The 23,700-nt window shown below is 39.0% G+C and overlaps 1 protein-coding gene across 4 annotated transcripts in view; it reads right to left on the reverse strand.

Moving 5' to 3' along the window:
• SRRM3 (serine/arginine repetitive matrix 3) overlaps positions 1–23,700 on the reverse strand; it is a 180,661-nt gene that overhangs the window by 69,848 nt on the left and 87,113 nt on the right. For all 4 annotated transcript variants that reach the window (XM_087957987.1, XM_087957989.1, XM_087957969.1 and 1 more), the window contains exon 3: positions 6,714–6,973. In XM_087957987.1, coding sequence (XP_087814113.1) covers positions 6,714–6,937 — 224 coding nt within the window. In that variant the 5' untranslated portion in view covers positions 6,938–6,973. The remainder of the gene's footprint in view (positions 1–6,713; positions 6,974–23,700) is intronic.

Genomic DNA, 23,700 nt, shown 5'->3' on the forward strand with positions numbered 1-23,700 from the left:
CTTGAAGAATGCCATAACTATGGCAACAGTCTTACACCTTGGTCTATGGAGGTTATAATATAAATATTACATTGTAAGTGCTAAGTATGGGGACAAATCTTCCCACTGTCAAGAAGCAAGATTAAACAGAGTGATACCACTGTGCCAGCAATATGTGGCAGGAGAGGTTTGCCAGAAAACAATTAACTTTTTTTCCCTCAGGAACTAAGGAGCTGATTCAGAATTGAGTAGGATTCCTCCCTCACCACTGTTATTTGCCATTGAGATCAGCAATGTTTTCAAGTCCTGGTCTTTGTCCTAACATCCTCCCCAAAACTGCCCAAATTATTATTGTTAAATTTTTAAATTTCTTTTGTTTTATTATATACAGCATACAGAGTCACTACATGAGATGGGAGGCTATACAAATGTGATAAAATATTTTGAATTTTGGTATAAGAACACTGACATTTTGTGAAATTGTGATGTACCTCTCACGAGGTCTCAAAATGATGTGGCCGTTCTCATGAGTGACCTATGCTCATTTCTCCTTTTTGTGGGAGACCCACAACAATCAGACACAAATAGAAATTGGCTACAGTGGAGCTAACTCTAACATCTATTTTCTTGCATGATGTGCCTCTTCCTGAATAGAATCCAATCCATTATCTTTCCCCTGCTGATACCTGCTTCAGATCAACCTAGGGGAACTTTGCTACTGTTTAGGAGAGCTTGGTTCTCCAGAAAGTCAGGCAGAAAAGGTGAAGAACCCATTTTTTTTTTACATTGGTCAAACCATGCTTCTATTTTAATGACACTTTTCACTGCAAAAGGCTCTCAGAATGACTCTTTTACAATCAAAGATGGTCAAGAGTGAAACACTCCCTGTCTAATAATTCGGGGGGGATCCATCTGATCACTGAAATAAAATGATTTTGATGATCAGATGGTTATTTTTTCAAATGACTAAGAGTTCCATTCAACAAAGCCACCAACTCTTCTATCCCTCATTAAAGCTCCCCTCCTTGACTTTTAGCAATAGGATCTGAATAAAAATAATAATCAAAAGAGGCATTTTTAGGCAAAGAAAACTTGCATCAGCCTGAAAGCTATAGCCAATCTAATAGACTGTGCTATTGTGATTAATCCAGCCTTAGATGGAGCTCTGCTGCCTTCCCTGTTGCCATCAGCCCCAAATCTATTTATTTATTTTATTTTATTTATTTTGATTTGTCAGTCGCTTACAAGATAATAGGTACAAGTATATACATAGTTATGAATACATGAAATGGGTACATATAAGAAAAATAAAAGAAACAATAGGACAGGGACAGTAGGCACGTTGGTGCGCTTATGCACACCCCCAATCTACACTGGTAGATTGTGCTTAGTAAACGTTGTGACTAATCCAGTCTCAGATGGAGCTCTATAAAGAGTCAGGCCTGAGAGATTAATAATAACCAACAGTTACCCATTGGGTGGTGAAAGATCCAGCTGAACGAGGTAAATATTTGCCATTGCACATTATTCATATCAACAATGTACTTGGTGACAGGATGTCAAAAGATTGTGGCATATGGGAGGCAACAGATGGCCACTCTTCTTATTAGCCCCTTTATATTTTATTTATTTATTTGCAGATGGAGCTGCTCAGGAAAAAAAAACTGGAGAGGACAGCTTTGAATGATAAACAAGGAAGAGAATTTGTGACTCTCAGTAGGAAGGAGACATAGAGCATTACCAATTAAACAAACTATGTCTGATTTTGGGATGCAAGCATATTCATTAGGGAAGTCCTTCAGAGTTCCTTCTTTAGTGCTTTGGGGTGTCATCTGATTAATTCTGAATTGCTCTGATCATGACTTCAGTATGTCCTGTTGAAAATAGGCCATTTTTTCAGTAAACTCAAGATGAGTTTATAGGAGATAACATAAACAGCTGTAACTTTTACATTTCTGACCCAATTACAGATAGTCCTCAACTTAAAATGAGTTGCTTAGAGACCATTTGAAGTTACAACAGACCCCAATAAAGCTACTTATAACCTGATTTGAAGTTCTGATGGTCAGGCACCCCTTGGTTAGGCATGGTCATATGATAACTAGCTAAACAACTGCCATGATTTACAACCATCATAGTGAGTTAATTTAGGATCGTAAATCAAGGACTGTCTTTAGGTCAATAGTATGATGGTATGGCTGTTTCGAGCATCCTGCAATTTGTGTTTTTGCTGAAAAGCAGCATTTTTTTGTTTTCACATGACCACAATTTACAACATTTCTGCTGAAAGCCAGCTTTTATTTCCAGTTACCAGTAAAAAAAAACAACACTAAACCCATAGTGAACAATGGTTTGGCTTAATACTGCATGACCACAGTGTTCACTTAACAACTGCTGCAAAAAATGGTTATAAAATTAGGCATGGTTGTATGATAACTAACTAAACAACTGCCATGATTTACAACCATCATAGTGAGTTCATTTAGGATCGTAAATCAAGGACTGTCTTTGGGTCAATAGCATGATGCCAAACAGCCATAGAGAGGTAGGGCTTTTTTAAAAAAAAAAAGGAGAAGAAAAGATTTTCTTGCATTCTGACTGTTTGTGAGAGATGTGTAGGACAATGATCTATCCAGTCTATCCAGGCAAAAAATCCTGCAGTATTTCAGACAAACAGATGCAAGGAGCATCCTCCCCTTTTGCTAAGAGAGTATTTGCATCACTATTTCAACCCAGGGGACACTGTAGAGATGCCACTAAATAAATAACATATAGAATGTAATACAGAACAGAGGGGAGAAGGAATTATGGAATCAGGGGTGTTTCAAAGGGTGTAAAAGAAAGTTAGATGATGGGCACAGCCATGTGAGTGAAGTCGCACAATGTGATGCAGATAAAATCATGGTGCTTTGAAAGCATGGCTATGGCTGTCATGTACACTTTTCTCATCCCGCTCCAGACAGCCATGTATAGAATTAGACTGAATAGAAAGCAGTTAACAAAAAATGTCAGGTTCCTCTTATGCTATTCTCAAAAAACACTAGAAAAGTTGATGGGGGAAATAAAAAAGAAAGCCCCTATAAGCAATAAACTTATAAGCAGCTTGGAAATCATAGCCTATAACCTACTCCCCTGTATTCCTTGGTGTTCTTTGCCTTCCTTTTATTCATTTGTTGGTTTATTCGTAAGATGTATATGAGTGCCCAACTCGTAATAATCACGTCCAAACTCATGCAATTATATATACTGAATAATTATAGGTAACAAATCAAACAAGAAGAAAAACATAACCCGTTACTAAATGAATTGCTGCAATTGTTAAGTTAGTAGCATGGTTGTTAAGTGAATCTGTGTAGACTATGCTTGTCAGAAGGTCACAAAATGGGATCACATGACTCCAGGAAACTACAACCAACATAAATATTAATAAGTTGCCAAGCATCTGAATTTTGATCATGTGACCATGGGGATTCAACAATAGTCATAAGTCTGAAAAAAAATGGTCCTGTGACTTTTTTTAGTGCAGCTGTAGCTTTGAATGGTCAGTAAACGGACTCTTGTAAGACTGCTTATATTTTGGATTTTCCCCATTTAAATATTTAGTGCCCAATTATATTGGTGACCATAAAAGCATTAGGAGAAAAGAATATTGACATAGGGATAGGATGCACTGAAAAGTGGAGGTTCTGCAAATGAATGTCCTACACATAGGCTTCTTGGAGTCTTGAAAACATGCAGGAAACATTTTGTCAACGTTCCAGCAAACCTCCATTCCAATCAGTAACTCCAAGACCAACATATCTCAAAAGTACCTTTATTAGAAAAGCACCTGGCACATCTGTGGAGACCTGTTTTTTCGGCTTCCCACAATTTCTCAAACTACAAATCCATCACCCTTCGGTCATCATCACATCGTCCAATCATGATCCGTCCAAAAGTAAGATCCTTATTTCATCCTGCACCATGCTAAATGACCTTGAACTAACAAAGAATTTTATTTTGCTTACTTAGAGCTACTTAATTAAAATCATCCCCCTTCCACCCTCCCAGGCTATGGAATATGGCTTCCAAAGTTGACACATCTAAGCATCACCTATACTAACATTATTTTATTCCAATTCTTCTGCAAATTGTATTTAGAGAAAATCTATGTCTTTTTATGCACAGCTTTGCCTAACAAGCACAATCTTGTGGCTTATCCAAGCTTTTATTTCAGTTACCATCAATATGCTTTTAGTTTTCAGTAATATACTCGGGGGTGAGGGTCCCCGTAATTTCTTTTAATATATTATTTCATAGAATAAAGAATGAAGGAATGAAGAATAAAGCGTGCTGGCAGATATGTGTACATTATTACTACTTGGACCATGGTGAAATTTGCATGTTGCATTGTTCACCAAGCTATTAACTTAAATTGGAAAATGCTGGACCGATATTGGCAGTGATAATGCTATATCTACATATAAAGGATCTATTTTGCTAGGCTAATGACTTTCTGAATGTATCAGTGATCTGTTTAAAAATCCTAGTCAATTAGTTAGGAGCTTCTAATCAAATATATCTCATATTTTCTTACAATGCTGTCTTTCTACTGAGAGCAATAGAAAACAGGCCTTCTGCCAATGCCAAGGAAGTGAATCTGACAGGCTTGACCTCTTAAGACAGTTGCTGCTGCTAGTTAAATCTGAGTCACAAACCAGCTGGCTGAGTTAGAAGCAGCTGCTTCCCTTTAGGAGGACAGAAAAACTCATGTCATACCTTCCCAGTGGCCTTCTGCTCCCCTGCTCCCTGTGATGCATCAGTCCCTTGGTGCACCAGTAGTCAAAAACAGAAAAGCGACGTAGGGTTGAAATGGGAGACAGCATTGCCTGGGGAATCTCTCTTTCCAACATTAAGAGCAAAACACCTCTCTTCCCCTAACTGGTTTTTCTTCTCAAAGATGCAGGAAACCCGTCACTCAAGCAGATGATGCCCTGCAGCAAATCTGAACTATACAGATTCATGTTCAGGTTGATTTAATTTGAATAGCGGATTAGCCAGTAATTAGAGCATGCCCTTTCCCTACAATTTTGGGGATTATGCAATCTGTGGTAGACTAGCAGGTAAATCATAATGTTTGAGATTTCATGTGATGGGAAGAACTGCATTTTTTTTTACTACTCTCTTGCAGAAAAAAAAGGTGAGGTTTCAGTGTGTGGAAATCCAACACCTAACCAAAGATGCTTCCCCTTTATGTACTGTTTTTTATAAGGATGGATTAGATGTGCATGTGTTCATTTGCAGTACAGATACCTTAGATGAAAATATTGTGTGTTTTTTAAAAAAAGCAATCTCTTACTTGCTATTAACTGTTACAATATCCACATATCCTTAAGTTCTTTAAACTTTAGGGTTTTCATATGACAATCTTTATTTTTTATTAAAATATTCTCTGCAAAACCTGTGGCTGATTTCATGTAACCTGCTAAAATAATGATTTCTTTGGTTTGGCCTTTATGACTTATGAAGTATAATTGCTGAATGTGCCAAAGGTGTTATATTCAGTGCACAATTTTTATTTATTTATTTTATGTATTTATTAGAGTGTCATGGTGGTCTAGCGATGAAAGTGCTTGCCTTCCATTTGGAAGGTTGAGAGTTCAATACTAGGTATCGATAGATGTTTCTTTCCTAGGATGCAAAGAAAAAAAAATCTGCTGTGAACTGCACATGGCATCAGGAAGGGCTTCTGGTCAGTAAATGCTCAGCTCCATCCAATTACCCCAACTCTACCCCGAATAAAGAAATTACGTGGTTGTAAAAAATGAGTTTTTTATGTATTAAGTTTGTTTGCTGCCCATCTTTCAGTGTGATGACCCTGCTACTGAGTCGCTGTCGTTATTACATTATGCTTTGATGCAGCATATAAATTTTGTGAGTATGGCAGGTGCAGAAGCAAAACGGGTCAGAATTTGAGAGGGGAACAAGACAGAATATCCAAAAGGAATTCAATTGGTCAAACTCTCCTAGATATAGTTCCCCAGCATGGCAGAGAGGTGGTGTTGACCATGATGCTGTTTTCCTATATGAACAATGTGGGTGTGTGACAGTCAGTTCTAGAAGGGCCACAAGCAAACAACCAGAAACAAGATGGGACTATTACTAAATCAAGAGGTAGATGGAAACCATTACATCATATGAGCGAAAGGTGGCATGGAAATTTGATCCTTAGTTTCACTATAAATAGGGCTTCCATTTAATACACAGCAATTATTGAAATTCTTTCACCATATCAATATCAATCGCATATACTACTTCACAGTGGTTTACAGCCCTCAGTTTACAGTGTCAGTCTATTGTTCCTAGGTCCTCATTTTACTCACCTCTGAAAGGTGGAAGATTCAGTCAACCTTGAGCTGGTGAGAATAGAACTGCTGTCAGTCTGCAGAATTAGCTTGCAATAACAGAATTCTAACCACAGCACCATCAGGACTCTTCACGATAATTTCATTACTTTTTCTGCAATATATCTATTTATTAGAAGTTCTTGAATCAGTTTTTCAGCTTCCGGTTTGTCATGAGAAGCCTGATAGGGTAGATCCCTCAGAAACATTGGGGTAGCTATTGTGCAAACTTGGGTACTAGGTCAAACAAGTACTCACTAAACCAATAGTACTGACGATGCTATCCAGTTTGGGTAATGAAATGTCTGCAGGAAAACAACCATGCTCCTCACTCACTCAACCCTCACTTACCCTTGCTCCTCCATCATCTCCTGCAGCTCCATGCACTTCAGCTCCACCCGCCGTTTCCTCTCATGGTCCAGGATTTCTCGGTGTGCCTTCTTCACCAAGCCAGATTCTACCAGTCGTACCTCCTCTTCTGGTTTGTGCCAAGTACCTGAGGCACTGGGCTGGGGGAAGCCATTAGATGTCTCCTGTGGTGAAGGCATCTTGGTGCCGTTGTTATAGACAGACATGTAAACTGGGTGGTCTTTGGTGGTATAGGCTGAAAACTAGGAAGAGAGGAAAAGCACATGTTTATTTTTTCATTCCGGAGGGGGGGGGAAATCTGCTCATTTACAATTAAAATTAACATCAGCAGATAATTTCGCTGGGATCACACTCTGGTTGTGTTCACTCAACACACTTAATTGATGAATGAATGACTTCATTTCTGAATATGAACAATGTATTGAATCTTGAACAAGTTAGTTTTATATAACATGCTAAGCCACAAACAATCCAAGCATAGTATGTAGATTCAGCAACAACTTTTAACTAACCTGGTTATGTTGAATTCACACAGCCAAAATACTTTTAAGGTGCAAAAGAGATGCAATAATAATGATGAGTTGAAGTCCATGTATCTTAAAGCTACCCAAGTTGGGAAATACTGCCCTAGGATGCATTTCTTATGAATAAATATCTGTTATAGGGATAAAATATGCTTCACTAATAATTATTCATTATTCACAACAATCAATACATTAAAACATATTTAAATGTACATGTGAGTAGATGCTAAAAAAATAACATCTGAGAATCAGTTGTTATTGAAACATTAAGTGATTCTTGAATGTCTACTTAAACAAAAGATCTGCTTAGGAAACACTTGCCATATTTTGAAGGCCACCATGGAAATGGCCCATGGAGTCTCATACATTTACCATTATGGAGATTCAAAAAAGGGCTCCCAATGCCACATTCAACCCTTGGAGAGCTTGATATCTGAATGGTTCATGTATTATTTTGCTCTCAAGCCTTTAAGACTGCTTTTCTCAATCTAATAGCCTCCAGTGTGTTACCCTTTAATCTCTATGCTGGTTAGGAGATGATGGAATCTCAAATGTAACATATGAAAGTCACCAGTTTAAGGAAGGCTGTGTTTAGTCACTTGAAAGTGAAAGCATAACGCTTTAATCCTGATACTGACACAAAGAAACCATAGCCAACAAAAGAAACTGGCATAAATTGCATGAGATAAATCAATGTTTGAATTTCAGAATCAGAATTTGATTTCATTGTGGAGAATAATACTGAATGGAGGAAAGCAAGCAGAGAGAAATTTTACTGATTAGAATTACTCAGTGTTATAAGTCATCAAACAGAAACTCATATCTTCAAAACTGCTACATATCAGTAACCAAAAACAGGCAATGTCGATAGCTATGTATTGCATTTTGTCAAAATCTGATTGCCAGAATTCAGCTATTGTCAATTTGAATAGTTGCAAAAGCTTTGAATGGCAAAGAAAACTGATAAAAAGACACATCTACTTTTTAAAATTAATTTATTCTAGCTCCTACCTTCTCTTATCTTATCCAGTCAAGAAGTTTATTTTCAGCTTAATAAAAAAAAAATAAGCAACAGCTGAGGAAGGGAGGAGGATGGCACCCAAGAATGATCGAGAAAGAATCTGCAATATCATGATGCACACAGTGCTGGGAATTAATTTAAACAATGTTGTTTTAAATAGGTTTAAGCCATGCATTGTGTCAGGGCTCCAACAAATCCACCCTCATTCAAATCAAAAGTCTCTAACCGCATCTCAGAAAAAGTAAATTGGTTTGTTAGAAGTGGCCACGTTGATGCAGCCGATACTAAATCCCATCATATATTTCCCCCTTGACCCTGGTCTTCCCCCCCGCCCCCGCCCCAATGTGACTTCTCCAGTGGGACAAATCCATCTCCAAGAGTCATCCATCATGCTCTACAATAACCTTCTTATGCTCTGTCAACTTTGGGCTACTGAGGTGATTATCTAGGCATTTCAAGAATGCCTTGTTTCCCCCCACTCCCTTTTTCTGGCAGCTAGAAAGACCAAAGGAGTATCTTTTTAGTTGACACATTGATGACCTCAAGAGAGATTGATGAACTGCTATTCTCACAATTTCTAAGCCAGCTGAAGGTCAATAGAGGATCCAAAATCTGGAAACCACATCTCTAACCCAACTGAGATTCCAGATTGGGAAAGATGATGGTTCTTTCTCCATGTAGGGGAGTGGGTTCCCAGGATACCCACAGCAAGAATCATCAGCTTTGCTGCTGGGTACAATCAGGCATGAAAACCCATGCCTCTTTATAATGTGAGTTGCATGCATTGCACAGTGTAAAGGTGGGCAGGGCTACTGTTCCCCGCTCCATTATGAAGCTTGCCCATTTCCCCATGATGCTGTGGGTGTTCTGAGGTTGCTGCTCCAAAGAAAATTCAACCTCCCTTGCAAATGACAGGGGGAGTTCCTTGAAAAGGACCCCACCTCCCATTTCAGGTGGCAAAAATCTATCATGCTATCCTCCAGTCCTTCATGTTTGTATGGAGGTACAGTTCGCACTCTTTTCACATTGTGGCTGGTTGTTAATCCTTATCACGAAAATGAAGTGGAGTAAGCTAAGAAGAAAGGCTGGGATAAAACTGTCTTGTTTTGCTCCTCCCTACTGACCAGCTGATCATTGAGCACTGTTACTTTCCCATCAAAATGGTACCCATTATCTACTCGCAGTTGTATACATTTGAACTGCTAGGTTGGCAGGAGTTGGGGCAAGGATGCAAGTAAATCCCATTGCATAGCACCCAGATGTTAAACCTAGTGTCAACCTGCAAAACAACTTCAGCTGAAGCCATGCTTCCTTCTGCTAGAAAAAGTGCAGAGAAGAGCAACCAAGATGATTAGGGGCCTGGAGACTGAAACATACGAAGAACGGTTGCAGGAACTGGGCATGGCTGGTCTAGTGAAGAGAAGGACCAGTTGAGACATGATAGCAGTCTTGAGGGGCTGCCACAGAGAGGAAGGGGTCAATCTATTTTCTAAAGCACCTGTAGGCCAGACAAGGAATAATGGATGGAAACTGAGCAAGGAGAGATTTAACCTGGAAATAAGGAGAAACTTTCTGACAGCGAGAATAATCAACCAATGGAACAGCTTGTTTTTGGAAGTTGTGGGAGCTTCATCACTTGAGACTTTCAAGAAGAGATTGGACTGCCATTTGTCAGAAATGGTGTAAGGGTCTCCTGCTTGGGTGGGGGGAGAGAGTTGGACTCAATGACCTACAAGGTCTCTTCTAACTCTGATTATCTAAGTCCTGACTTTCCTCAGTTCATTACTCGGAACAATGACACCTGGGCTACCAGATTTCCAGCCAACAAGTCCAGTGTCTTAACCGCTGACCCACCATGCCACCCTAAGTAAGGTAACAGAAACTTGCAAGCCTAAAAGTACACCTCCCCACTCCACAACCTTATAGTCCAAGAAACTTGGGAGGGTTCCTTTTGAGACTTTGCCATGCTGTCCTTTTTTTCTGTGGGCTCAGCTGTCTCTTCTGTGTTCATTGCGTAAATCTGCTCTTCTTTCTCTTCTGTCTCTTGAGGATGTTCTCACAGACCTTTACATCGTGAGAAGCACTAACCAGCAATGTGTGAAGATGGAGCTCAGTACAGTGACACTTGCCCCATGGCTATGAGAGAGAGGTGGGATGGCTTTGTAGAGCTGCATTTTTTGTAAGGAATTGGAATAGGGCAGAGGTCTTCAAACTTGGCAACTTTAAGACTTGTGGACTTCAACTCCCAGAATTCTCCAGCCAGCATAGCATTTTAACAAGATTCCTCAAAGATACATTTTAATTGAAACTTGGTAACAAAATAATAGAACCCCAGGAAGAGAAAGTGGAAAAAAGAAGCAAGTAGAAACAGCCTTGGATTATTTGGATTACTTGGTGATTTTTGGTTTTTGCATCTAGATGACTAAAATTAACCGGGTGGTTGTTTAAAAGTTTTTAAAATGGTATCACTCTTAGAAGAACTGAAAACGGAACTTAAAAATGGAAAGAAGATGCACAAGAAGGAGAAGTTCTTTTGGCTTCGTGTTTCAATTCTTAGAAATGGAGATCTGGAACTATGAGAAGCAACAAGAAATGCTTGCAGAACAAGAAGATTGGGACAAAGAAGAAGCTATCTTTAATGATCAAATAATTTTAAGTGGGGGGAAAAAAGAAAAGGGGGGAAAGAGAGTGAAAGGTTTAAGATTAGAAAAAACAACCAAAAAGAAGAACAATTTGAAAGATAAGTATAATATTAGAAAGCAACAGAAGAGGGGATTACGGATGAGAGAGTTAGAAGTAGAGAGACGAGGGGGTAAAAAGGGGAGGGAGAAGAAGAGGGGGAAGAAGGCAAGGAAAAGAAGTTGTAAAAGACAGAAACAAGAAATGGAGAAACAGGGAAAAGATATCAGGATTGTAAAAAGTATTTAGAGATAATGGGTGAAAATTTAATTGTAAAAGGGATTCTGCAAAGGTACCTAAGATAGCTTTGTTATATTACAAATAGAAATAACTTTAGAAAATATGATGATGGATAAAATATTTATTGTAATGCAGTGGGATGTTTGTTAATAAATAAATGAATTTAAATGACTGAATTAAAAGGGAACATTTTTAATTATTAGTAATGATTTATAAAAATAAGTGAGAAATATGGAAAAAAAAGAATTAACTATGGAAAGTTTATAAGTGTTCCCAAGGAAGTATGATATTCAATTGAAAAGAAATGTTAAAGATATTAAGATTTTAATGCATATTAATGATAGAATTGAATTGGAATGGAATGTGTTTTATTTACATATATATATATATATATATATATATATATATATATATATATATATATATATATATATATAATTTTTTCTTTTTAAGAATATAGTGTCTATTTTAAGAATGTACCAAGCAGAATTCGATTGGAAGTTATGTATTATATTGAACGCTATAATCTTAAAGCTATACATTGAAGCTTAAATAAGAGCTTGAATGGATAAAATTAAAGGATATAAAGGTGTCATACTCTAATTGGTAACTACAGCGAGAAATTTGCTTAATAAGAAAAGATAATGTGAAATTGTAACAGGACAGACAAAAGTATAAATATAATGATTTGAATTGAGATAATTAAATCAAAGTTGAGAAAATTAAAAGAGGGGGAAAACTATGTAGAAAATATAAAATGGTAATAAGATATGGAATAGAATATAAAAATGAGCATGAAATTGAGTTTCGTGTCTGTATGAAGAAGTGATAACCTGGGACCATGCTATTTTCAAAAAAGATGTTTTATTTGTGTTTTGTTTTTGTGGAAACCTGAATAAAATTTTCAAAAAAAAAAAAAAAAGAATCTGCACATTTACACAGTGTGCTCTTTTGCTTTTTCAAAATTAGTATCATTTTGGTAGGTACTGGCTACCTTTGACTTACAGTCATTTATTTAAAGACCATTCAAAGTGACAAGGGCACTGGGAAAAGTGACTTACAATTGGTCCTCACTCTTATGACCATCACAGTCCTGTGATCAAAATGTGGGGACTTGGCAACAGGCATGTGTTTGTGGTGGTTGTAGTACCATGTGATTGCCATTTGCAACCTCATTAGCTAGGTTCCAGCCATCAAAGTCAGTGGGGGAAGCTGGATTCATTAAACAACTACAGCAATTTGCTTAACTGTGAGGGGAAAAAAAGATTGTAAAATCAGAAGTGATTTACTTAACAAGCACCTTGCTTAGCTATGGAAATTCTGGTCCCATCTGTGGTCGTAAGTCAAGGACTACCTGTACGTGCAAAAAAAAAATTACTCTCTGCTTCCACATATGTTTAACTTTTATAATTGCAAAAAAAAAAAAAAAAAAACCAGCCAAAAATCCCAACCAGACCTCTTTGAAAAGAGAATGAAAGCTGGGCAAATTCCATGACCCTGGAATTTCTTTCCTCATCTGAAGAAGCAAAGTGAGCATAACCATTTAATAGCTGAGTGTTATCTTCATTCATTTAATTTCTATTAATTTCTAATGTAATAGGGCCTTGCAAGATAGGATGTCTTGGTGTCTTCCCTCAATAAAGCAGAAATTGTGAGATTGGAATCCAAGCTTAATTTTTTTGCCCAGCTTGTTGCAATTCACTACTTCAGATCTTTGTCTGCAATCCCTTTGTTGCCAAGAGCAAAGCTACGCTGATGCTAAGAAGTACTTGCCTAATGCACTTGGTGTGGGACTCAAGGATTTCCTTCTTTCATTTTTTGTTTTCCCTCTGCAACCCAGTAGACACCACAACTTTCCTACTGACTGATATTCAATGGGAACAAACAAAGAATGAGGCCCTTTCCATTATGGGCTCATCGCTGTACGGTTTCTAATACCACACAAATATCTGGCTGCTTAAAAGAAACCCAGGGAAGCCATCATGTGTTCTGTGTTATCACATATTTGCAGTTAGCTTGCTTTTTCTTTGAGCAAAAGAATGAAGGTGAAAAGATTTCAAAAGCTGAGATTCAAAGGCAGGATTTTCTCATTCAGCAGTCTTGGATCTGCGGGTAGCGGTTGTTTTGCGCCTGTAGCAGCTGTGACAAGATTCAGAATGTTCTGTACAGAGTAGAACCATGCACAAATGTACTCTAATCTGCTTCAAGCCAAGGGCTAGTGCAGGCTATGTTAATTAAAGAACCTGAGCAAGGAAAACAAAGGCCAAGCAGAAGGAAATTAAGCTGGGAAGGCTGCCTCTTGTCTCTGAGCTTTATCAACATTCTCCTCAGCAGTCAGAAACTGTGACTGGGATTCTGCTTTGGAAGCACAGATCCTTTTGGGAATTCTGCTTGGATGTTTTATGAGCTTTTTATTATGGGAGTTGTAATGGCTTGCCTCGCCTGCATACGTGATCTCCCCAATTCCCATTCTTTGCTTTCAACTCGGTGGAAGACAAGATGCTTCCTTTTCCTTGCTTCTGCAGAACAAAAGATGCTGATTTGCCAATTCAGTCATTCACCTTGCAGTGGACAAGAACAAAGATTCAGGAAGACAGCAGTGTAGGGCAAGAGAAAGGACATTGGAATATGAATGAATGACTGAGTGAGTGAGTGAGTGACACTGTGCATCAAAAGATACACTACTTGCCTTCCAAAGGAAAAACACCAATTAGAGAGAACTGAGAATAATAGAGTTGGAAGGGAACTTGGAGGTCTTCTAGTCCAACCCCCTGTTCAAGCAGGAGACTCTATGCCATTTCAGACAAATGGCTGTCCAGTTTCTTTCTGCAAATCTCCAGTGATGGAGCACCCACAAATTCTAGAGGCAAACCTTTCCATTAATTGTTCTCACTGACAGGAATTTTTTTCTTATTTCTAGGTTGGATATCTCTTTGATATCTTCCATCCATTACCTCTTGTCCTGCCCTCAAGTGCTTTAGAACCTTTAGCTTTGCTGGCTGAGGGACTCTGGAAGTTGAAGTCCACAAGTCTTAAAGTTGCCAAGGTTGGAGACCCCTGCTTTAGAAAATAAGTCAAGAAATAAGAGCCTCAAAAAGTATCACAATGCAGTAAAGGACAAGTCATCAGAAAGTGAAGATATTAAGCTATGGTAGAGAGTTGTTTTTTTTTTAAACTCTGCAATGTTGTTTTATCAGAGTCGCATTCTTGTGCAGAAATCTTAATCTCTACCAGAGACTTGTAACTTTTGATTATTTCTTGAATATATGAGCAACGTTCATAGCCAGGAGAAAGCATAGGCAAGCAGGCAAAAATAGTGGCTAGTCTGTCAGCATTCCAATGAAACACCCCATTTCATTCAGCACTCAGAAATGAAGTCCATCCAAGTGTAAACATTTATTTAAGAAGTCATATTGGCACATCTGGGAAAACCTGAATCTGGGAATTCTGGGTTTTCTCTTCCCAATTGAAAATCAAAAGCCCATCCCCTGCACCCACCAGTCCATCACATGGTCCAATCAACCATCACCTCAACTGGAGACATTCCTCCGGACACTCGTCTCCAGGTGCAGGGTAACTTGTCCTTCACTTTATGAGAAGAATGTTGTTGAGTCTAATCTTCCACCTCTCTATGAAATCCTTCCTCCCAAATTCCCAGGCACTAAATGTGGCAGCCTCAAACTTCTAAATAAAATATGGCTTTCAAGGCTGACATAGTCTTTACCAAAAGCAGCAATTTCTCCCAAATCAAGCTGCCCCTACCATCAGCCCCATAAGGGTGGTTCCTAGAAAGCCAGATGTAACAACTCACCTTTTTATCTCTATAAGCCATGCAAAGACAAGACCCCCCCCAAAAAAACAATAATTCACTGTCCTTCTTGAATCTGCCATGGCTTCCTTGATGCTGCTTTTTATGAGTTTTGATTGAAATTCACTCAGGGAGCTCTAATTCATAGGTTATAATCAGAGGCATGATGGGATACCAGTCTCACCATTTATTTTTACTCATTTTTATTTGCCCATAGCATTTCTACATCACTTGTCTCACCTAAATGACTCTGGGCTGTTCATAATAAGAATTATGAAGAACAGAAAAGGAATTGGAATCAGCGATGATCAGTGAGGCAGGGTAGTTACATTCTCATTATACAGTAGACTAGGTTACAACAGGTACAGGTAGTTTCTAGGGAAATTTAGCTATTCTATGAGCACTTTGTCTGATTGGGCAACTATGCAGGACAGAGCATTTATTTGTTGAGATTTGAAGTTGCTATTTGCTTGACCATTCTGATACATAGTCAAGGTCTTTTTGAATGGTAGCAGTATTGTCTGTGGTGTTGAATAGCTTTGCATCATCAGTGAAGCGAACGCAGTTGCTCTTGATATGATCACAGAGGTCATTTATGTAGAGTATGAAAAGAGTTGGTCCTAGAACACTGCCTTGGGGGACACCACTGTTGACAGGTACAGAATTTGCTAGGACGCTCCCAATTTTGACCATTTGTTGTCTGTTTGACAGGAGTGCTTCTATCCAAACTATTGCAGAAGATGAGATCGAGGCAGTTGTTAAGTCTAGTGTTTGTTGGTTACTAGTTGTTCTAATCCCAGATTTGTTACTGCATTGTATAAGGTTGCATGTGTGAGTTCAGTTGTACATTCGTTAAGGGTCCAGTTAATATGAGGTAAATTGAAGTCACCAAGAAAGATAAAAGCATGTGGGCAGGATGCTGCCCATGTTAGTAGTGTATTTAGCTTGTTTGCATGTTCGATGTCATAATCAGGGTCTCTGTAACATAGTAAGAACCAAAATGTGATATTTAAGGACAGTTCACAGATGATGGTGTCAGGATAAGCAAGCTCCTGGGTAACTTGGATGTTTTTTAGATGTAGGGATTTTTTTATAGAAGATAGCAACACCACCTCCTCTATGGATTTCACGATCTGATTGGTAAACATGATAGTCTATTACTGTGGTAATGGAGTCAGGGAGAGATGCACCGAGCCATGTTTCACAGACAAATATAATGTCGAATTTAGCCATATTTAGTAAGAGGAGAAATTCAGGTATTTTATTTACAAGGCTTCTTGCATTGAGTAGCTTGCATTTAAGGCCAGTTGTGGTTGGAATAGAGGTAATTAGGAGTGTGCGTGACTAGTTTTGAGTGATGTTGGATTGGATGGGGTGGGGTTGGATGTGGAGTTGTGGGTTGTGTGACTTTCTTTTGATGCAAACAGCTCGGTAGTCAATGTATAGATCCTTTTCTCCATTGTCTAGACCGTTTTTGAGTTCTTTGTGGAGTTCACGGGAGCGGATTCTTTGCAGTATGGATAAGTCTGGTCTTGAGAGAAGTTTTTTGTGGTTGGGATTGGTTTTTGCAATGGTGTTTCTTGGTGAATCTAACTCTAAACTCAAGACACCAGAACCATTTTCTCAGTATCACTGTATGGAAATGCACCTTGTTCCCTCAAAAACTAAATCAATCTTCCTTCAGCAGGAACCCTGCAGAAATTTTCAATTATAGCTCCATTCTGGATCATCACAGGATTGGATTTGTATTCCAACCCTTCTGGGAGGCACTGGATTGAGAAAGGTGGATTAGATGTTTCTGTGGGCAGATGATAAGCAGGCTTCAGATTTGAGGGACTGTTTTGTTTTTAACAGAATCCTAAGAACCACAAACAGGTGCAAAATACCAAGAACCTATTCCCACAAAAATCTACTCATGGCTTTCCTTTCAAGTATTCTGTCTACAACCTAATATCTTTAGATGGTGGGGATGATGTTTTTAACTCATCAGATGAAAGTCATGGCTAGCTGGGTGTGCCACTTATAACTCTACCTAAACCAGGACGCCCTGAATATAACAAATCATGACTTCAGCATCTTAATTATCACTTTGCTAGACTACTGTAACATACTTTAAGTCAGTTTCTTAAAAGGTGTATCTGGTACAAAATGTAACAGCCAGTCTGCTGGTAGGACAAACATATTATTGCAGCACTTAGTATAACACCAGTATAGAAGTCTTGGCATTACACTAAGCTCCCAGGCTTAAGTCAAAGTTTTAGTTATTACCTATACAGAATACAAAGCCCTAAAATGGTAAAACTGGGATAGGTCAGGTTGTCAGAATTGGCTTTGCTATTTTTGGTCCAAATATCTAGGGAGGGCCTCTGAGTCATAGCCCCTCAAGAGGCAAATGGAGTGTGGGCCAGAATGCAATTGCTTTCAGGCCTAGCTGTAAGCTTTCCCATGGATGTACATTATCATCATCATCTTCTTCTTCTTCTTCAATGAACCCATAATCCCTTGCGGGGTGGAGTCTGGGCAACTGAATGGAGCCAAGTATACTGGCCGGATGCCCTTCCTATCACCAATGCAGTTATATTCAGCAGATATATTCTCATTGTGCCCAGAGAGAGAAATATCTGCCTCCACCTAGGAGCGAACTCACAGCCTCCTGATTGTGAGGCAAGCACTCCACCTCCAGGCCACTGGACCACTCTTTCCCGTGGAACCCATTATTCCTGGGATTTTGTAAGACTGCTGAAAGTGTCCCATTTAGATATGCTTCAAATGATACTGTGCAATACTATCTTATATAGATTTGTTTAGATCTTGGTGTTTTACTCTGTTACATCATTCAGAATCTCAGTTTACAAATATTAGAAATCAGTACATGTTTTGCTCATCCCCCCTCCCCCCCGAAATCTTGGGGAAGGTTTTCCTAACCAGAGGCTTTCCCATATATAGAGACTGCAGCTCCCAAATTTCCAAGCCCTGGCAATAGTGGTTGAAACTTTTGGCTATTCTGCCCTGCCACATCTGGAAACACCAGGCTGGGAAAGGCTGATATACACTGATTTCTTTACCTTGCCAATCAAATACTACCAATTCCCCCTCCCGACCTCTGTCCCACTTTGTATTTTGTTGAGCGTTTATTTTTAAAAACAGTACTTTCCAATTCTGAGTAAATTACCCCAAATTGGGTAACGATACACAAACCCCACAAATATACAAATCACAACAGGGGCATTTAAATGGACTTGACTGAGTGTTTTACCTACAGAGGGACTTTCTGATAAGTGGTTTTGGGTAATGAAGGAAAAGGTATAAGAAGAAAATTAAATCAACATCATTCTATTGTTTTGAAGCTAGGGCTGCCTGCTCATTAAATATCTTTTTTTACTTGATTGATCACCTGTCTCCAGGTTGATTAATTAAGTAAATTTAAATCAACATGTCCATTATTAAAGCTTCACTGCAACTGCCTTTTACTGATTTCAAGGAGACTATGAAATGACTTTCAATTTAAGAAGCAAAACATGCATATAATCAGGCCATCTTTAAAAATACATACCTTACTCACTGCTTGAGAAATACACTAATATTAGAATAGCTTCCAGGGACAAACAACCATGCTCTTACTCCTTGACCCAATAAAATCATTCTCCCTGAGGAATTAACTAACAATAAATGTTGTTCAATCTGCAGATTATTTCATTGATTCTAGTTGCCTTTCATTGTGTCACAATATTTAACCTAAAAAAAGAGTAAAATTGTACTGATCTGACCATTCAGACATATGGGGGGAAGGGGGAGATAGAAAGTGAAAGAATTATTCTCTGTGGAGCTAACATGGTGCCAAGAAAGAGTAAACTTAGTAATCCTAGATCAGTGGTTTTCAACCCTGGCAACTTTAAGATGTGTTGCTGCCTAGGGAATTCTGGGAGTTGAAGTCCACACATCTCAATGTTGCCAAGGCTGAGAAACACTGACCCATATGGATATATGGATAGTCCTTGACTTACAACAGTTTGCTTAGTGACTGCTCAAAGTTACAGCGGCACTGAAAAAAGTGACTTATGACCATTTTTTACACATTTGGATGTTTGAAAACTGACTCACATTTATGACGGTTGCAATGTCCTGGGGTCATGTGGTTGCTTTTCGCGACCTTCTGACAAGCAAAGTCAATGGGGAAACTAGATTCACTTAACAAAATGGTGTTAGTAACTTAACAACTGCAGCGATTCACTTCATAAATGTGGCAAGGAAAGTCGTAAAATGGGGCAAAACTCACTTAACAAATTTCTCACTCAGCAACATAAATTTTGGGCTCCGTTGTTGAGGAGTACCTGTAGCAGCTAACACTTGATGAATTAAGGAGAAATCTTGCTTGATGGGCTTGGTGAACATGTTTATAGGCTGAGGAAATAGTAGAAGCTCTCCAGACAAGCAGATAAAAACTTTAAAGCTTATTTTGCACCCCTCTTCTTTTGGGGTTCTAATGTTTAAAGTCCAGAGCAGGAAATTAAAATATGACATTTTACATTAACTGTCAAACCCCAAATTCCTATGATTATAACAATACTCTAAGGAAAATAACTGCAAGCCCAGAGAACTTGTGAAATCAGGTTCCCATAGCTTTATACAATTGACCAAAGTAATGCCACTAAGGAAAGCAATTTTCATCCTTGAAAACCTCCCATTTTTGCAGATGTGCTCAACAGGATGGAGCCAAAAGAGTCAAGGTGGAAGCTACAACTGCACCATAAAAAAAAGGTCAGAGCTTTGATTGTGCAGCTGTAACTACCATTTTGCATCAACACATGTAAAGAAGGTAGGGGCATTGATGTGTGATTGTGACTACCACCCTGACATTTTTTTTAACTTTCTTGGGGACTCCCCCTTCCCCCCTCAAATATGCATGCTTAAAAATACTCTAAATGCATAAAAATAACACTACAGTATCTTTACACAAACTTAAACATTTGACCTGCAGCAACAAGGGATAGACAAAATTGGCACACATTGTTAAATGATAGCAAAGGGCCAATTATCTCTGTTCACCTTTTGCTATCTTTGTCTTCCAGACCTTTCCTTCCTTTTGCATTTGCTGTCATGCACAATTCTTCTCCTGTCCCCTAGGAAGAAGGCAGACATAACTCAGCTGGAGAAATAATGAGAATCCTGGTCCTGACAAATAATCCCAAAGAGCTGATGATGCACAGAGGCAGATTGTATAACAGCCATACAGTATGTGGTGGTCTCTTAATTCAGTCAAGAAGAAAAGAGCTCAGTCAGTGATATCTGGAGTGCTGGACAAACCTCCAGATTATAGAGTTGGAAGTCTAATTTATTACAATCCCTCTCAGCCCTAGAAAGCAGGCATCTAATCTAATCTAATCTAATCTTATCTATCTATCTATCTATCTATCTATCTATCTATCTATCTATCTATCTATCTATCATTCATTCATTCATTCATTCATTCATTCATTCATTCATTCATTCACACTCTGGGTGGCATACAAAACTAGAAAAAAATATAAAACTAAAAATGAAAACAGATGCCCCAGTCTAAAAGGAGCAACAAAATCAGCAAAACAAAACAGGGGTCTTAGACCAGGGCTGAAGAACCATGGCCCTTTATGACTTGTGGACTTCAATTCCCAGAATTTCCTGAGCCAGCCATGCTGAAGTCCACAAGTCATAAAGGGCCATGGTTCCCCACCCTTGCCTTAGACTAGGGGTGTCAAACTCATGGCCCGTAGGCCAGATGCGTCATGTGCCCCACCTGGTTTAGTGAAGGGAGGGAAAGTCCCGATACATCACATGACAACACCGTGACAATGCAAGTTTGACACCCCTGCCTTAGACAAATAACAAACATCAACCCCAGGCCTGGGACCAACACCAGCTTTTTCAAAGCTTTCTGGGAGATATTTATATTAAGGGGAACTGGATGGGAAGATGATGTATGATTTTTAAACTGAAGAAACATCAATAACCTGCCACTTGAGGAAGTCAGGTCCAACCTTTACATTGTCGGTTCCACCCAATTCTTAATTGATGAGGTCTCATGGTTGGTTAAGGCCTTCTGTGAGGTGGCAGGAGGCTGGATCTGAGCAGTAATCAATGTGTCAGCTTTGGAAGCTTCTAGTTCTAATCAGGGGTGGGATTCTACCAGTTCGTACCTATTCACTAGAACCGGTTGTTAACATTCTAAGCAGTTTGGAGAACTGGTTGTTAGAAGAAATTACTGGCCTAATCCTGTAAGGAAGGCAGGAAGGAAACATTCTGGTGTTGCTTACAGAAACTGCCTCTCTGTTAACCCTTATTACATTCTTGGCAGGACTAGACTTCCTGTCTCAGGAACGTCTCTGGAGTTTTTCCCCCCTCCTTTGCTGGTACTTTGCTTGTGTGGAGTGACCATTCAAAGTTACAATGGCACTGAAAAAAGTGACATGATCATTTTTCACACTTACGACTGTTGCAGCATCCCCACAGTCATGAAAGGCCAGGCGAGGAGATGCGTGCCTCGATGTAAGTGATATTGAGTTGGCCATGCCCAGCCAATAACATGACCACCAAGCCATGTCCACCCAGTCACATGACCACCAAGCCACGCCCACCACCTAAGCCACGCCCACAGAACTGGTTGTTAAAAATTTGAATCCCACCCCTGGTTCTAATTTAGCTTCCAAAGCTGACAGGAACGCTGACACAATTCTCCTTTGTGTGAGAGGAGGTGTTTCCATCACCTTTGAAAGAAGCAGAGATGCCTTTATTAAATAAAACTGTTTTTAATCATTATATGCCTGTCTCCATACCACCTCTACATGAGATGGAGTAGCAAGTACATTAATAAATAAATGCCAACTTTTCTTTTAAAAGTTGTAGCAAAAGTCAGAGCCCTACATCTATAAAAGACCCTAAAAGAAGCTGATTATTATCATGAAAATTGCATGATGGTTAAGGGTGGTTAAGATCTTCAGAAAGTCTGGGATCAGAATCCTCTAGATTGCTCAGTAGTTTTTGTTACTAACAACCATAATTGTGGGGAATTCCTTATATAGAGGTATTCTGTAATTTATATGTTCTCCTGGAGTCACAGCTCCTGCTTAAAGCTCCGTCTTTTCCCCATCACCTTTAATAACTCCTGATAGACCTATGGGAAGAAAGGCACACTGTAGACAGCAATTCCTCTCCACATATACATGGCTCCTGGCAGACCCTGCCATGCACATCAGCCTGTGCAAATGATTTTAATTGGGTGCACGCTGCATGGGTCTGAAATGCCAGGTGCTGAAATTCTCCCCATAAATTTCAATCTGAGAATGTGACATGAAATCCATTTCCCAGTTACTGGCACATTTTTGTTGATTAGCTAAACCCTGCCTCCTTGTAAATGGATGTAAAAATCTATCCCTCTAAACAAGCAGAGACTGATGTCAGCGATGGAGGCAAGCCGGTTTTTGATGGCTGTCCTGAAAAACCATGTTCCAAAAATGTACAGAGACGAGGCTTCTATCAATGGCCACAATCACAGTCTAATACAGGTTGACAGACAGCCAATACATAGGAGGAGGATAATTCATAATCATAAATCATACATATGCTTATTTTCAGTAGTTAGTGGGACAATTTTCATTTGAATCACGACATGCAAGGAGGGGCAATTTCATTTCCTTCCAGATATGATTCTGGTGAAATTGTTCTTTTATATCCTGCTAAAGGGTTTAGGGAGAATCCCGCTCCCCAGCAAAATGGAAGGCAATAAAAACCGACGATCACTTAACCATGAGCCAGCCATGTGTGGCGGCAGCCAAAAAAGCGGATACAATCCTTGGTTGAAATGTGTTTAAATATTAGTAGCTCGGGTTGTTGGTTAGGTTGTTGGTTTGAGCTCAGAGCGTGGCAATTTGGTTGCAAATGTTTTTGTCATCATTTGAGGAGACATCGTCAGTGTGTTTTGAACAAGAGGGTCAACTTATTTTCCAGAGCACTAGAGGGTAGGACAAGAAACAATGGATAGAAACTAATCAAGGAGAGAAGCAATCTGGAATTAAAGACTTTCCTGACAGAGGGAACCAGTGGAACAGTTTGCCTTCAGATGCTGTGGGTGCAAGGGGTTTGGACTTAGAAGACCTCTACAATCCCTTCAAGCTCTATTCTGATTGATTGTTTGAAAAGAGAGAAATTTAGTGGGGATGTGACTGAAATGGAAAGGCTTACATTTTCCTTTCTGCCTGATGGGCTCCAGATGAAGATTGCTGCCATCTGTAATGTCAATAATTAATGGAGGGAGAGAAAAACTTAGCATGATTCTTAATGGTAGATTATGCACTACTTATTATGGAACAGAAAAGAAGACTTTTAAATAAATCAAAGACACACAAAGCTAGGTTGTATAGCCTATTTAAATCAGGGCTACTTTGTGTTCTTTTTCTTCAATAATTTTATTAAGAATTATATAAAATGATGAATTAATACAAAAACTATATATGTGTGTGTACGTGTGTGTGTGTGTGTATACACACATATATACATACACACATATACATGATATATGTACATACATATATACATACACAATATATACATACATGTTTACATACACAAACACAAGTGCATGCAAAGAAAGACACATCCATACACACATCCACACACACACCCATACACAGCATGGGGGGCGGCGGAATCCATTCTCAAAAAAGA

Source organism: Notechis scutatus, chromosome 1 (genome assembly GCF_049901735.1).
Source record: "Notechis scutatus isolate UNSWTSFEM ecotype Mainland chromosome 1, rNotScu1.2, whole genome shotgun sequence".
Lineage (NCBI taxonomy): Eukaryota > Metazoa > Chordata > Lepidosauria > Squamata > Elapidae > Notechis > Notechis scutatus.